This window comes from Metopolophium dirhodum, chromosome 4 (assembly GCF_019925205.1).
Source record: "Metopolophium dirhodum isolate CAU chromosome 4, ASM1992520v1, whole genome shotgun sequence".
NCBI lineage: Eukaryota > Metazoa > Arthropoda > Insecta > Hemiptera > Aphididae > Metopolophium > Metopolophium dirhodum.
In genome coordinates, this window is record NC_083563.1 from 39036537 (window position 1) to 39053391 (window position 16855).

Sequence of the window (16855 nt, forward strand, 5' to 3'; positions counted from 1 at the left end):
TTATTAGGAAATGTACAAATAAAATCATACAGTGATACAGATAAACGATAACGATAACGACTATTAACACTTTTTTGTATATTATTTTTATAATAATAATGACACACGAAGCTGGTAAAGTTTGTCGCGTTACAACATACATTCCAGAGTCTAGGTACATCACAAACAAAATTTATTTTTTGGCCACACATTTTTTTTCACGATACTGAATATAATATGTTACAGGTAGATTTATTAGGGATTACATTAGGGAAAAGTGAACGCTACTCTTACCCATTGGATAAAGTAAAATATTATATACAAAATGTGTAATTTGTAAATTAACTATGCATAATTTGTAGACTAGGGTAGTATTCCGAATTCTTTTTACAAGTATTCTGAGTACAGTATTTGGAATACTCTTTTTCTTATATAGGTATACTCTCATATAATATTACTAATTATTACTTATTAATTATATTAATTTGAATATAATTTATAACTGCTAAGTAATAGATAGCCAGATAGGTGTGTATTATCAAGATTATAATAATGTTCAATGTTCATTTGTAAACACAGAATTGAAAATATAATATTTTTGATATTGAAATCTAAATCTATTAAAAAAAAGTATTCAAAAAATATTTGGAATACTTTTTGTGAAGTATTCAAAATTCTTAGGAGTATGATTATCATAAATTATTCGAATACATATTGTGAATACTTTTTTTTTAAGTATTCGGAGTATGTATTTTAAATACTTTCAAAAAGTATTTTACCCAAGTCTGATAATTTGTACATATTATCTACTGCTGAGAGGGTAAAGTACATACTTCGACGAAATGTACATTAAAAAATATATTGCATGGCATAATATAACCATACAATTAATATAATATAGTTTCCATGGAAGTGGTCAGCTAGACTGTTAAAATATCTAACATTTTGGGACGGCATGCTAACGTGCACCGACGGTCATTACCATTGATTTTGCGTCGCCAGAATATGTGTTAGGATGAGAAGATATAACACAAATCACCTATTGAGGATTGTAGAAGTCTGAATTTTATTGAGTCGAAAAATAGTGCATTAGTGCATAGGGTTGACATTAGATTTTGATAGTTTGGTTGTGTGTCCTGGTGCCGGATTGAGTACTTATTTACAAACCCCAACACAGCTAACTGAACCCTAACTGAATCCAGTTAAACGCCGAAGTGAGCGTCTTTAATACGTTTTCTAACTGTGTTATAGCCTTATATGTATTATACACCCAAGTTGCATATACGATACACTTCATACGGGCAAAGGAACCATAATATAAACTACAATTTTTATTTTTAAAAATCATATTATTTTGTTTTTTTTAATTATACAGGCATAACATTTAAGTGATAAGTAGAAATACTGTTTTTATACATTTCTTCTTTCTAAGTCCAAGTATTTGAAGTAATATTTGCATAGCTAGCAAAAGCCAAAACTTCAATTTTTGTTGTTACCTAAAATCAAATAATAATGTAACTAAGCATAAATTATTACTTATTAGTTTTATTAATTATATTGTGTTATTATACTTAAATAATAATTTATTATACATCCGTGAAGTTGTCAACCCTCCGACCATGTGGGGCAACATACTTCCAGCTGGTATCAAAATTTTACCTTTGATAGTGGTGGGGGGAGGCAACTTCATTTACTTGTTTGGACAATAGGGACTTTATTGCTTTTAGGAAAATTAAATAAAAAGGGCAAGTGGGTGTCGCTCTGCTGTACAGTAGGTTATAAGTGGGTCACTGTAATCGATGGTGTTAAATTTGAATTTAATGATTTAATATCATTGTATAAGAAAAACGATTCTGAGCGAAGACGGTCAGTCAGCCTATGATATTACTAAGTACATTTTATGATATTATTGTAAATAAACTAATTTATATATAACCTATTTACGTGGAACCTCGCTTTAAATTTTCGATCCTAAGCTATAAAAATTAAACATTTTATACATTTTTATCTAAAAAATAATCTTAAATTTGATAAATTTTGTCAAAATTCGATATAATTTGCTTATAAAAAAAATTGTGCATATGTATTTTAAATATTTTCTAACTGCTTTAGTAACAAAATATCAGGAGCATTGTATTATATTATTATTTTTAGAATTTTTTACCAAACAAATGAAATTTTATTATAATTATAGAAAAAAATTTAAAAAAAATTAAAACTGAAAATGTTCGTAAACAGATCAAAACAAATCAAAAAATTTTCAAACTATTATGGTGTAAAGAAACTAAAAATATAAACATTCAGTTAAATTTTAATGTATCTACAGTTATTCGTTTTCAAATTGCAACAAAATAAGAAAATCGCTACATGAAAATTCGAGTCCAATGATGTAAAAATTTAAACTTCAAACGCTCATAAAAATTTTATTTGACTTTCCGGTAGAGACTTTTTTTTATAAAATTAGACAAACTTATGAAGAATCTTGTATTACCTTTTCAAAACTTCAAGATTTTTCAAGATTTTTCTTCTTTAAGATTTAAAAAGAAAAATTTTAATGAATTTCAAACACTACATCGTTTGCAAATTTTCGTGATTTTTATGTATTTTAACAATATATGCACTTTAAATGGTTATAAAAAAAAATGTGACAATGTATTTTTAATATTTTTCATTTACTATTGTAATAATGTATTAGCTGGAGCCTCGTATTAAATATTCAAGCTTTTTTACCCAACAAATAAAATTTTATTGACGTTCATACAAAAAAAAAAAAAAAAATATCGGAAACTGAAAATAAAAACTCCATAAATAGTTTGAAACAAATCAAAGTATTTTAAAAATTTTAACGTGTATAGAAAAGGCTAATATAAACCGCCGGTGAAAATTGTATGTATCTTTTTTTTTTTCCGTTTGAACCGACAGCAGAGGAGGACAATTGTATGTATCTACAGTGAATTGTTTTAGAGTTTCGCCAAAAACCGAAATCGATTTTAGACAAAATTCCCGAAAAATTCCCGGTTTTCCTCAATTTTTATTTTGTTTTTCTCGGTGCTTTTAAAAATTACTGGGAGTTTCAACCTTTTAAATTTCAAATTTTGACCTCCCTAATGCACAAACTAGATTCTCCCATAACACTTCCCCACTAAACAAGATCCTGAAGTTGAAAATCAAATCATTATTTCGACTACTTATTGTGAACACAGACGAAAAAAATAAAAAATAAAACATTATAAAATCAATACATTCATCGCTTCTCTAAGAATCTAAAAAGTATGTCTTTTGTGTTCTATTAATTTTTGTCTGAATATAAAACGATATTAAAATTGAAGAACGTTATAAGTCTCAAGGCATTTATATTATAATATATAAAAAAATAATACTTATAGATTTAAATGGGATGTTGCGTAAATTAATAATTATTTTTTCGACGATAATAATTATCAGAACATTATTTTCATTGCTTAGTTTTTTCTGGAAATTTTAAATAATTATTTTAAGAGATATAATAACTTTAGAATTTTAATGTTTAAATGTATTTTATAGTTTTTACAGATTTGAGTTGTAGGTTTAGGTACACTCAAATTACTTTGACACAGGTATTTACGTAAGCATATTGTATAAATATTTGTTTACACATAACATTTTACCTTAAAAGTAGGATATAATAGTGTTTTCTTTGTCCTCAAATTTGTCCCCTTTGAATAACCATCCCAATGATTTCCGGCTACTTCAATCTCGTCACCTACTTCTAGATCCATTTCTTCCGGTCCTTCTGATTTATGAGATATTAAAGCTTCATTCAGTCTGTGAACTTGACCACTAAAATAAAATGTGTCATCTAAGGAAGTGAACTTGGCTGATGCATCTGGTTGGAGGCTGTTCATAATTTCATAGGATAACCGGCACACCTGCAACGTATACACAATTCGTTGAAAACGAATTTACGTAAATAATAATTTTATTTAACGCTTTCTGTTATATGAAAGTAACCTATTAAATAATTTATGGGCATGTCGCAATGGGCTGATATACTGAATCAAGTATTTATGTGACTGGTATATATATTATATTCCATCAGAAAAGGCCCCACAAAAAAAAATATCACGAATTCCAACTATAATATTTTTATTTATTTTTATTTTTATTTAATTTCATATATATATATATGAATACTGGGCTCTACTGAGATTACTCATGTGGAGGCCCAGGAGTTCAGAAATACAATTACATATAAAATATTACAAGAACATAGTTTTGAAAAATAAATTAAATTACAAGATTAAATAAACTTATAAAGAATGTAAGGTGTATACAATTTGAGTTAGTTTACAATAGTTAAACAAATGAAATAATAGTAAAATCATATTATTATAAACTTAATTCATAAGGAGAATCCAATAGCCACTGTAGAATGTGTTTTTTAAATAAATTTACTGGGAGGTTTGTTATATAAGATGGTATTTTATTTCATAGTTTGGTACCAATTATTTCAAAATGTCTGCTAGTAGTGGTTTTCTTTATGAAAAAATGATTTTTAGCATATCTTGTGCAGACTCCATGCGTTATTGGTTGCAATAAATTATGGTTTTTTAAAAGATTTCTTATAAGTTATAAATTTATAATCTTCTGGTTCTACAATATATGATGACACTGACATTATCGACAACTATCGGGCTACTACAGTGTTTTGTTTAGTCCCATCTATGCCTATATTATATATATAAATCTACTGAGGAAAAACGACATCTTTACTATCTGGATTTATCTCCCTGCCTCTTGGCGATTATAGCAACGACAATAATACGAAGTGAATAATCTGCAGAGATTGAACATAGAATCATCACGGATCAAGTTATTTAATTATGTTTATATTTATTCAATTAGCGTATACCTATAAGTATATAGCTAATATTTTTAAAATCGCACAAATGTGTAATATGTTTTTTTCAGACAGCCCGGGGAAAAAATGATCGAACATAAAATATTCGCTGTAATAGGTGTATATAGGTTTTAGTGTACCTCAGGCCATCAGTGCATTTGGCCGTGTCAACTAATTCGACGGGTATAGGAAAAATATGAATAAAGCACTTGGTATATTTTTGAAAGTAGTTCAAAGTTTTCTTTTCTTTCTAAATTATCTTAAATATTTTTAAGAATACTCACTGCATCGTTCGTTAAAATCAGTTAACTTATTAATCTATTACATACAATTAATATACGGACCTTGCCTTTTGTTGTACATTTGATTAAAAAGTAATAAATCGTTTGTTTTTCGTTAGTCAAAACAAAACTCACGTGTAGAGCCATCTTAAATCAACCTCGAGGGTTCAAAAGAACAGCTTAAAAGTATACTATCCGAGTTTCAATAGATATATTGATATAAATTATATTCAAATTTGTCGAAAGGTGGAGAGGTATGGATGTATCAGGCCTTTACAACTAGTTATAAATGATAATGCATAGTGTTTTCAAGGAAATCTAATTTGACATACATTTGACGAAAAAGTACAAACTAAGTAGTCACAGTGATGAGACAGAAAATATACGTCGGTGATGATATCCATAATCGAATCGTCCAACTCACGCTTTCGAAGAGACGCTGCAGATTTGGATATTTCTGGATCACCGATAATATCGTACTTGGGATATCTAATAAAACACGGTTTATTATTTACTATGTCTACAAATGAATGAAAGTATGATAATATATACTAGTTAAAACTTGAAAAGTTCGAACACACTTGAGTCTAGCTTCATCAAACAATGTTGGCTCGTCAGTGGCCAAATAAATGCGTTTCGTGTCGTATACGCCGTCCAATTCTTTGAGCTTGTAATATTCTTCAACGTGGTACATATACTCTTCGAGTCTGTGCAACGAAGCCTCTCCGATGAGTTTGTCCGTTCTTCTGACATGCAATCTGCACATAACACTCAATTTTACTCATAACTGTATAACACAAGTTAACTTTACCAACATCATCTCAACATAACCTACGTATTGTTCACACAATATAAGAATCTAATAAACAACTACTTTTAACTGCTGTTAAAACTACTCTTGTTACTGGTAAAATATCTTGTTCGAACTACGATTATCATTTACGAGTAAAAATGTCTTCATTGTGTATTTGTATTGTACATAATACGACTTACGAGTAGGTATATTAGTGACGCATTTCATCAACAGCTGTATACTCATGCCACTTTTGGGCTCTGGTTAACTACGTTCTAATTTATTTATTTATTACGTGTAAACTTGACTTCATCGCGACCCCGGTCTTTTCAAAATTATTAATTGTAGCAAATACGGTAAATATTGGTTAAATTGAATATTACAATACGGGTTGAGTGATGTGTCAATAATACGATACGATGTAATATAAATATGTTTACCCGACAATTGGCTTTTGGAAATGTACACGCTTGGCAAACTCGTTAAACGCAATGGTAGTGGATGGTTGCGGACGGAAGATGTATTTGAAGAACTGGCCTATCCACCATACAGCGGGATCGCCGTGCAATATGTTTATTCGTCCAGCTAAGTCCTCGGGCAACACGACCGGAATGTAAGGAGGATGAAATTGTTTGGGAGTTGATTCGGGTGTGGGCACAATATAATTTATGACTTGAGTGGTTTCATTACCTATAAATTATAATATTATGTGGGTAATCAATAAATTCAACGAAATTGTTCATTACGTTTGGATGGTTGCGGTATACGGGTATACCTATAAGTATTATTTATACTCTATACTAAGGTACGTATTTGCTTGGGGAAACGGGACATTGGGCCACAACCACTCGAACAAGGACACACTTCCCTATGTTGTAATTCATTTAATCATTGCGTACTACGTGTCATTAGTGCAATTCGAAATTTTTGTGTGATGAGGGTCCTATCAAGAAATGTAAGTGTGCATTTGTTTTATTATCATGTATTTAAATAATGACATTGAAAATACATAATAATATTATTATTCATAATTTATTACTTAGGTTGGTGAAATAAGAAATATTTTAACTAAACATTTTTTATCACATATCGTACAGTGCGACAAACATTTTCGTCGGTGGAAGGGAGTTCCAGTTAGTTAATAAATAGATACATAAAATACCTATATAAGAGAAACTGAATAACTATATACATACTTTTATAATCTAAAATGTACGAGAAAAATGTTATTGTGTTTGAATTATTATGATCAAAGATTCACCTACCTGGCCAAAGCGCAACCGTTTCACCATCTTTTGATGTACACGTGTCACTAAGTGGTAAAAATACATTTTCAAAACCACGGCTAGTAAACTTCCATTTTTTAGGATTGTCTATAATCATTGTCCTTTCGGTAGCGTAGGCGACAATCAAGCACTTGACGAAATGGTGTACGCGACATCCATAGCCACAACAGTTTTTATCATGGGGACAATGCTATAAGTTTCACGTGTACTATGTAAAATTGTTTATTCATAATAGTGGCAGTCAGACGTATGTAGGTCAGAAGTAAAGATTCAGGACCATGACCATTTTTTCGATACATAAACTAATTTAAATTATAAGCTATATTATTAATGATCTGCAAATAGTTATAATAAAAAATAAAACCTCTCCACAACCACATGATACGATTATTTGACTGCCACGAATTAAAACTATTTTAATAAATTATAAACCATAAACCATAAAATATGTATTGTACCTTTAATAATTAAATAAATTGAAATATTCACTATTTTAGGATTTATATTTAATTATCTATGAAGGATGTGTTTAATAATTCACCCTTATATAGAATAGTTGGATTGGACTAACAACTCACGTTAAATAAATTGCACAAGAGTTTTTTAGCTTTGGAACAGTCGGGTGGATTCTGCGTATGTTGAAGTCTCTTTTCGACCAGTCTACTCAAAGAGCCAAACTCTTTCAACCTCCACTGTGAATAACCGTCGACATCGGCCAGCTTGGTGACATCTCTCAATAACGATCTATAGTGTTCGTCGACCGTTGTTTTCATATCAGAAACTTTCGGTTTCAAATCAACGAATTCGTTGGCCAACGATCGTAATGTAGAACTGACGTAATACCAAACTTCTTTCGTGTTTGAATAAATACGGCGACGCAACAACTCGTACTCTTCAGACGGTGGGTATAACGTTTTATTTTTGTTCTTCATCTGTAAGATGAGCAATTAATATTGACATATATTATTATGTTAGAACGTCCGAATGTCTGATTCTGGTTTAAAATAATTTATTCTGAGACAAACCAAAATGTATTTCTAAATGTTTATTTACGCTACGATTTTTAATTTTCAATGTGGTCTTAATGTTAACGTTTATAAATAAACGAGAGGCGTTGAACGTTTATTAAACCTATTATTTTGTGTAATTTACTGTGGACATATTGTATGAATATTTAGTGTGCCAGCACTTTTTAAAAAATGCCGGGTGGTAAAATGGAAATCCCCAAAAGTGCTGGGCGCGAATTCACTCGTATCCTCTGCACAACCAGAAACTTGAATCTATATCACGGTCCTTACAAAACATAAACTTTTGGTTACATATTATATTCATATTAAAACCTGCATGCATGACTCTAAAATAAATAAAATCGTTTCTTTCATGAAATATTGCTTTCGCAGAATAATCTAGTTGTTACATAGATCACTGCATCACCTTTGACGTGATCGACGAACGCAAAGGCATGACAAAAATAGTATGTGTGGTTCGTGCAGCAAGGAAGGAAATTTCAGTCTTGGGAGAAATGCGGCCTTCAAATCGTGCCACACATATCATGTGTGACTGAAATAGCTCATTTCTCGCTATTGCCACACAATATAATATTTTAGAAAAAAAAAGCAATGCGAACGACTGTACATCATGATATTTTGTGCGTTTTGGTATAATTAAAATATAAGATAAACTATACTGTAATAGGATGGCTTGTATACGTTTTTTTTGTCGAATCTCAGTCTAAAAACATAAAATATAAACGTAAACGATTATTATATTATAATATTCCATTATAAATAATAACATACTTAATAATTATTTATATTATAATATTTTAATACACTCGCGAGATAAGCGTGAAAGAAATTACAAATGCCATCGTAGATGTCATGGCGTATAACGTGACACGATGACTTCTCTTTAATCAGAAAAAAATTGTTTTAAACGGACTTCATTTAGTCGACGATTTCACGAGTGATGAGTATTACTATACTTTAATACTTCTTTGTCATACATGCAAACTAAGCAATTAATATGTTCCAAAGGTCTGCATAATTAATTTGTGGCATAATATTTTATATATTGATTTACAAGCGCGATGACAAAATAATAAATAAAGACAAATATATCATGACTTACTTTTGACTTAGGTTGTTCCTTATTTCTGTCAGTTCGATGTTGGTTCTGTGCTCCTCGTCGAGATGTTGAAGTGCTATGGAAAGCTTTTGTTTAAGATCATCGTCGACGTGTTTTTCGCGTTTGAATTTACAGGTCGCATAAAATAAAACGACCAATACAAGTAATGAGAATAGAAATATTCGCTTCCAAAACTAAAGGTAACATTTGATTATCTTCATAATATTCATGGTTGATTTCATGACCGTGTATAAATTCTGTCAATGTAAGACGGTAAAATTGAAAATAATTTTATTATTCGATCATATAGTTATAGTTTTTCGGATCTTATGCCTCAGAACAAACAAACAAAAATATAAGGAAAGACTAAGAAAAACCAGTTTTCGAAAAGAAATTACTAAGGTATACTATGAATTGCGATTTTGTTGGTTCGTTGTAATTAAAAAATATTATTTTGGGGTACTTGAAACTTTTAAGATATATAATTATATTTTATACACACAATGACATTTTTTAAATGCAATTCTTGGCAAAAATTAAAGATATTACTAATGTATAACAGCAAAATAAATAAATTTTATACTATGTGATAATATAATACATATTTTATACATACATATAATTAGTTATATTATAGACTGACAGACAGTTTACTTTGTTTTCGTATATAATTTTTTTATATCATTGAATTCAAATTTAACACATCCATTAGAGATATTTCTAGGGACCTAATTACAGCAGAGCGTTAGCTATTTGCCCCCTTTTTTTTCTTCCGAATATCTTATAAAATATTTTCAGTATAGGGAATTCCATTTTAAGATATTTTATGGGTGAATGATTATCTTGATTTGATATTGAAATGAGAAACGACTAAACGTTACTGCTTTGACAAGAGTATTGATGCTCGGTTAAAATATGTTCTAAACAATTTAAACCACGAGATATAACTCAATATCGAACCACTTACCGGCATATTTATTCTAATCAAAACTGTATTTGTTGTTCTATTTGACGCGAAGTATCAATCAGTGTACATTTACAACTACTAATGTATTATTACTTTCGATGCCGCTTAATGCATGTACAACTAATCCCGAAAAAAACGTTAACCGAATGATCGCAAACAGTCTTTGGAAAAATATTGTAATATTATTACTGTGAATTATTATACTTTTATTTGTTTAATGTTTCAAATGTAAAATACAATTACTCGCTCACAACCACGTATAACTACATAGGCGACTTAGAGTGGTGTGAAATGTCTAAAAATTGTCCTGTACGAGAAAATACTTACCAATAAATATCATATTCTAGTATTTGCAGAACATTATAATTTATAATTTATAATGTTCGACGTGTTTAAATATAGTTCGTAAATTATTAAAATTTATAGACTGGTTCTGTTTTTGAAAACGAGTCAACACCATTGTTTGTTGTAGGTACAAGGTTGTATATTCTACATAGCCAAACTGTACCCTTAGATCATGTACTATGGATGAAGCTACAGCGTATGATTTTGTTGCCGATGTAGTGACGAGTCACCAAACTAGGTAATCAATGTGCGCAAGCGCAATGCAACTCCTCGCATAATTATTCATAGGAATAATCTGTGGATAAATAGGCGAGAAGTCATGTTGCGCATGCGCATATCGACTACTTAATTCGGTGACTCGTCAATATATCGGCCACGTTTTTTGTATTGATTTAATACGCTGTGGGTCCATCCATAGTCTATGATCTAAGACTATAACACAGTGTTTTTTGAGAAGAGAGTTAAAATAATCAAACCAAAACGAATATTTTGCGGCCCGCCTCGTCTACGTGAAATGTAAAGCATTGCAATTTTTTATCTACTCATATTATCATTAATTGCGTATCTTACGTGATTATTGTTATATAATTAAAAATATTAAAATTGCCTTATAGTGTTTACTTTGTTCTCAAATTTGACTCCTTTGAATAACCGTTCCAATGATTTCTAGCTACTTCGATCTCGTCACCTACTTCTAGGTCTATCTCTTCCGATCATTCTGATTCATGAGATATTAAAGCTACATTCAGTATGTGCACTTGACCACTAAAATAAAATGTGTCATCTAAGGAAGTGAACTTGGCTGATGCATCTGGTTGGAGGCTGTTCATAATTTCATAGGATAACCGGCACACCTGTAACATATACACAATTCATTGAAAACGAATTTGAGTAAATAATAATTTTATTTAACGCTATCTGTTATATGAAACTATGAAAGTAACATATTTAATAATGTTCTGGCTTGCCAAAATGAGCTGAGATAATCAAATATTGATGTGACAGGTATATATTATATTCTATCAGAAAAGGCCCACAAAATCACATATCATGAATTCCAAGCATATTATTAAAAATTTCTTATCGATAACTATCGGGCTGGTACCGTGTTTTGTTTAATCCCGTCTATACCTACAATATGTATAGCAATTCTACTGAGGAAAAACGATATCTTTACTATCCGAATTTATCTCCGTTTATGGCAACGACAATAATACGATGTGAATAATCTGCAAAACATAGAATCATCACGGATCAAGTTATTTATTATTTTTTATATTTATTCAATTGGCGTGTACCTATAAGTATAAAACTAATATATTTAAAAGTGCACAAATGTGTTATATGTTTATTCAGTCTTTGCCCGGGAAAAAATTAACAAACATAGAATATGTGCTATATAGGTGTATATCCGTTTTAGTGTACCCCAAGCACTTTAGTGTGTTCAGGCCATCGGTGCACTTGGCTGTGTCAACTACCTCAACGAATATTGGAAAAATATAAATAAATCACTTGGTATATTTTTGAAAGTAGTTCAATGTTGTTTTTTCTTTCTAAATTATCCTAAATATTTTTAAGAATATTCACTACATCGTTCGTTGAAATCAGTTAGTTTTCAATCTATAACCTACAAATATACAGACATTGCCTTTTGTTTTGCATTTGATTAACAAACAATAAATCTAATATTATTTTGTTTTATTTAAAAAAAAAATACCATAGCATTCACGTAGCAAGCTAGCTAGTCTATACCAAATTTAATTTTCTAATCAATGGCAATCCCTATATTTTATTATAAATAAAAAATTGTTCGATTTTCTTTTGTCAAAACAAAACTCACGTGTGGAGCCATCTTAAATCAACCTTTAGGTGTCAAAAGAATAGCTAAAAAATATACTATGACATATAAACATATCTCTCTTTAACGATCCCTAGTGTTCGTCGGCCACTTTCGATTTCAAATCATCGAATTCGTTGGCCAATAATCGTAGTGTAAAACTGACGGAATACCAAACTTCTTTCGTGTTTGAATATAAACGGTGACGCAACAATTCAGACTCTTCAGACGGGCCGTATAACATTTTCTTTTTGTCCATCAACTGTAAAACGAGCAATTTATATTGACATAAATTATTATTATTTTACAACGTCTGAATATTTGATTCTGGTTTAAAATATTTTGCTCTACGACAATCCAAACTTATTTTATAAATGTTTATTTACCCCATGATTTTTATTATTCTATGTGGCGATAAACGTTTACAAATCAATGGATGGCGTTGAGCGTTTATTATACTATCGTCTATATGTTACTGATTATACTTGGCATTTTTTTTATACGCTTTTTGGTGGATGGTTTTTGAGATATAATATACTTTTAAATAATAAGCATTGAGCAAAAACATAAGAAAAAGAGAAGTGAAGAACTTAATCCAAACTTGAACCATCAAAGAATGCGAACGTCTGTACATAATTATATTGTGTGCGTTGGTGCGATTAAAAGATAAGATAAAAAATACTAATGTAACTCGATGGTTTGTGTACATTTTTTTTGTTGAATCTCAGTCTAAAACCATATAGCATAAACGTAAATGATTAATTATATAATAATATACCATTTTATATATATTATATTATTGTACTTAATAATTTTTTGTATTATAATATTTTTTTACACGCACGAGATGAGCGTGAAAGGTCTCGGTTTTTTCTTTCATATTTTATTCTGTTTTAATGAAATCACGAAAAAACTTATATATTTATTCAAATTAATATGTTGTGTGGCAATATCGGGAAGTGAGCTATTTTAGTCGCGGTCAACGTGTGTGGCATGATTTGCGGGCCGCATTTCGACTGAAATTGCCTTCCCACATGAGCCACATAATATACTATTTTTTGTCACGCCTCTACATTCAACGATCACGGCAAAGGTGATGCAGGGAACTATGCAACAATCCAATTATTCTACAATTTCATGAAGTAAAAGTGTTAACGCATCATGCAAGGAGGTTGTAATACGAATAAAAATGACGTATACAAAAGATTTATGTTTTGTAAGGACCGTTGTAGATGTCGGCATTTGGTTGTGCAGAAGATACGCGTGATAAGCGCGCCTAAAACTTTTGGAGATTTCAACTTTGCCGCCCAGCATTATGGGGATTCCCACTTTACAGCCTGCTAGACGGAAAAATGATGCTTTTCGACACTTCATTTGTCATCAAAAACTAAACTTTCGTCGCAGACGTGACAAAAATCGTATTACGTTTTTCGTACGTCTCCATAAAAGATTGTATGTTATTTTTTTTAAACGAATATTGAAGTAGGTATTTTCATATTATTACGATTATGTCGTAGACCTCGGACAGTAAAGGAGACAATACAACTTTGTGAGCGCATCGTACAACCGTAGATTGCACGGCGTATCACGTTGAGGTTTTCGCGGAATTAAAAATCAGTAAAAATTTGTTGTAAACAGTATACATTTAGACGAGTATATCGGTACAATACATTTATACTTCTGCACGGGACATACAAACTAAGCAATTAATATTTTCCAAACCCTGAATTTGTGGTATAATATTATTATATACCGACTTCTTCCGCGATGTAAAAATAATAATCAAAGACAACTGCAGCAATGCATCATGACGTACTTTTGACTCGGATCGTTCCTTATTTCAGTTAGTTCAATGTTGGTTCTGTGAAGAAAGGCAAGCGTTTGTTCTAGATTATAGTCAAAGAGTTTTTTGCATTTGAAATAAAAGTCTCATAAAATAAAACGACCCATACGAGCACTGAGAACATAAATATTCGCTTCCAGAACCGATTGTAACATTGGGTTATCTTTATAAAATGCACGGTTGATTTCATGACCGTGTAGGAAAGTTAGTAGGAAAGAAATCTAGTTAGTATTGTGAAGGTGGGGGGGGGGGGGGTATAAAATGTCCATTACTTTTCAAAAGTCTCTGAAAAAATCAACATACATTTAAGGAAAAATTGATTAAAACCAGTTTTTGAAAACGGAATTTAATAGACTATTCTATGAATATTCTAATAATAATGATTTTAGTTGTTTTGTTGTAGTTTAAAAATAATATTCCTGGGTACTTGTCACTTTTAAACTAAGTATATTATTATATTTTATACACACGATTAGTGATGTACCATTAGGAATATTCCCCAACCTCTCAGGAAATTTCTTTAAAAATAAAAATTATTATTTTTATGTTATTCAGTATTTCAATTTCAGTATGTTTGTTATTATTTTTTCAACATAAATAAATGAAAGTTGAATCATTTATTTTGTGATCATTGTACAGATTTTAATTAAGAATTTAAATTATAGTTACCTGATAACTATTTTTAAGGAATAAATATCTAAACTGACATAATATCAATAAACAGCTGTCATTTGGATCATTTACAACCATAAATTTAATTTAAAACTGAACATTTTGATCAATATTTAAAAACTTATTATATTCTCGGTAAATTCCCGGTGTTGGGAAATTCCCGAAACTATATTCCCGGGAATTTGCCCATCATTACACACGATGACATTTTTAAATTAATTTTTTTGGAAAAAGTTAGTTAAACCTACTATATTACTTATGTATAATAATACAATTAATTTCTTTAATAGCAATAATATAATACATTACATAAATATACTTAGTAATATTATAGGTTACGCTATGAAAATGTAGTTTATGGTGTGTGAAAATTGTGGCTATGTATTTTATTTTTTTAGTAACTGCTTTAAGAAAAAATTATGACCTTCTGTCAGTCAAACCTCACATATATTTTTTAATACACGGTCTCAAATGTCTTTAAAATGCAAATTCATTAATATATAAAACGCAAATACAATTTTTTTGAGATTGGTCATGATGGTTCTTAGACGACGATATAATATTATGAGATACCTTGTATTGAGTTTTAATCTTTTTTTATGAATAACAAACATTTTGATCAACATACGAAAACCAATAAAAGCAGTAATTTTAATTGTCTTTAAATAACAGAAAAAGAGTACAATTAATATACTGAAAAATGAAAATTATATTACCCCCGAAAATTCTAATATACAATATATTTTGTTTTACTTCAAGTTAATACAGCTTAATTCATTTCTGAATTAAAAAAATGAAACAAATTACGTCAAAAATTTTCGTTCCATAAATATTCTTGTTTGAACGATGTTGCCTTGTTAGTTCTTCACAGTTATTATAGAAAGTACTGAAAATGTCCTTTCTTTGACCCATAAAGTACCAACTAGATAAAGATTTGATACCAAAACCACCGTCAATGTCACTTAAACTTAAAACCCTCCCTGATTTCGCCTATGATATTATATACTTTCAGTAGTTTGGTATAAATTATTATGATTATATACAAATATTATAAAAATATTATGAAAAAAATTTGTATATTTTTTAGATTTTTTGATTACAATATAAACTACTTATAGACACTTTCTTTTAAATTTTCAATACTTATCTATAAAAATTAACATTTTATACATTTTTAGTTGCAAAACAACTTTCCAAATTTTTGAGATTTTGAAGAAATTGTCGAAATTCTAACTTCAGACGTTCATAAAAATGTATTGTGGATTTACGCTCAACTATTTTTAATCACACTAATAACAACTTATGAAGAGCCTTGTATTAAACTTTATTGTTCGCTTTGTTGTCGACAGCCGCGTCATAGTATTAGAGCGAGTTATACAATTTTAAGTCAAGAACATTATCTGTGTCTGGAATAAAAGCTTTGTACATCATATTTTAATAACACTTATGAGCATTTTTTGCATTGTAATTATTTGCATAGGTACTCATAAATTGCATAATTATTTAAGCATCGTAAAAATCTCAACGAAGAAATATTCAGATTGACCATTTAAGGGGTTTGACATATTGACCATTGTACCAACATAATCAGCATACGATCAAGGTATATCATCCTAGGTATCTTTACGTTTCATGGAGTATCCTTGTAAGAGCCCGAATTAATAAGACTTGACCACTAAGTCTACTTACTATAACCACAGCTCATCGCTTAAGTATAAATTATCTGAATAATGGCTTATGATTGTATACATATTTTTTCATTTTTAAGGTGGACAATGTATACACTATCTTGTTCATATGAATAAAGGTTTACAATTCCCGGGTAAAATGTACGTTTCCCATTTTT

The 16855-nt window shown here is 29.9% G+C and overlaps 1 protein-coding gene and 1 pseudogene across 1 annotated transcript; both read right to left on the reverse strand.

Moving 5' to 3' along the window:
- Window positions 1-1356: 1356 nt before the first annotated feature.
- LOC132943006 (alpha-(1,6)-fucosyltransferase-like) lies at window positions 1357-12153 on the reverse strand. The gene is made up of 9 exons (XM_061011757.1): window positions 11279-12153; window positions 9349-9602; window positions 7797-8150; window positions 7198-7408; window positions 6373-6622; window positions 5721-5897; window positions 5472-5628; window positions 3627-3887; window positions 1357-1475 (listed from the first exon to the last, which is right to left on the reverse strand). The coding sequence occupies exons 3-9, from the start codon at window positions 8148-8150 to the stop codon at window positions 1407-1409; spliced, it is 1479 nt and encodes a 492-aa protein (XP_060867740.1). The 5' UTR covers window positions 9349-9602; window positions 11279-12153; the 3' UTR covers window positions 1357-1406.
- Window positions 12154-12588: 435 nt separating this feature from the next.
- Window positions 12589-14536, reverse strand: LOC132943654 (uncharacterized; annotated as a pseudogene).
- Window positions 14537-16855: the final 2319 nt, after the last annotated feature.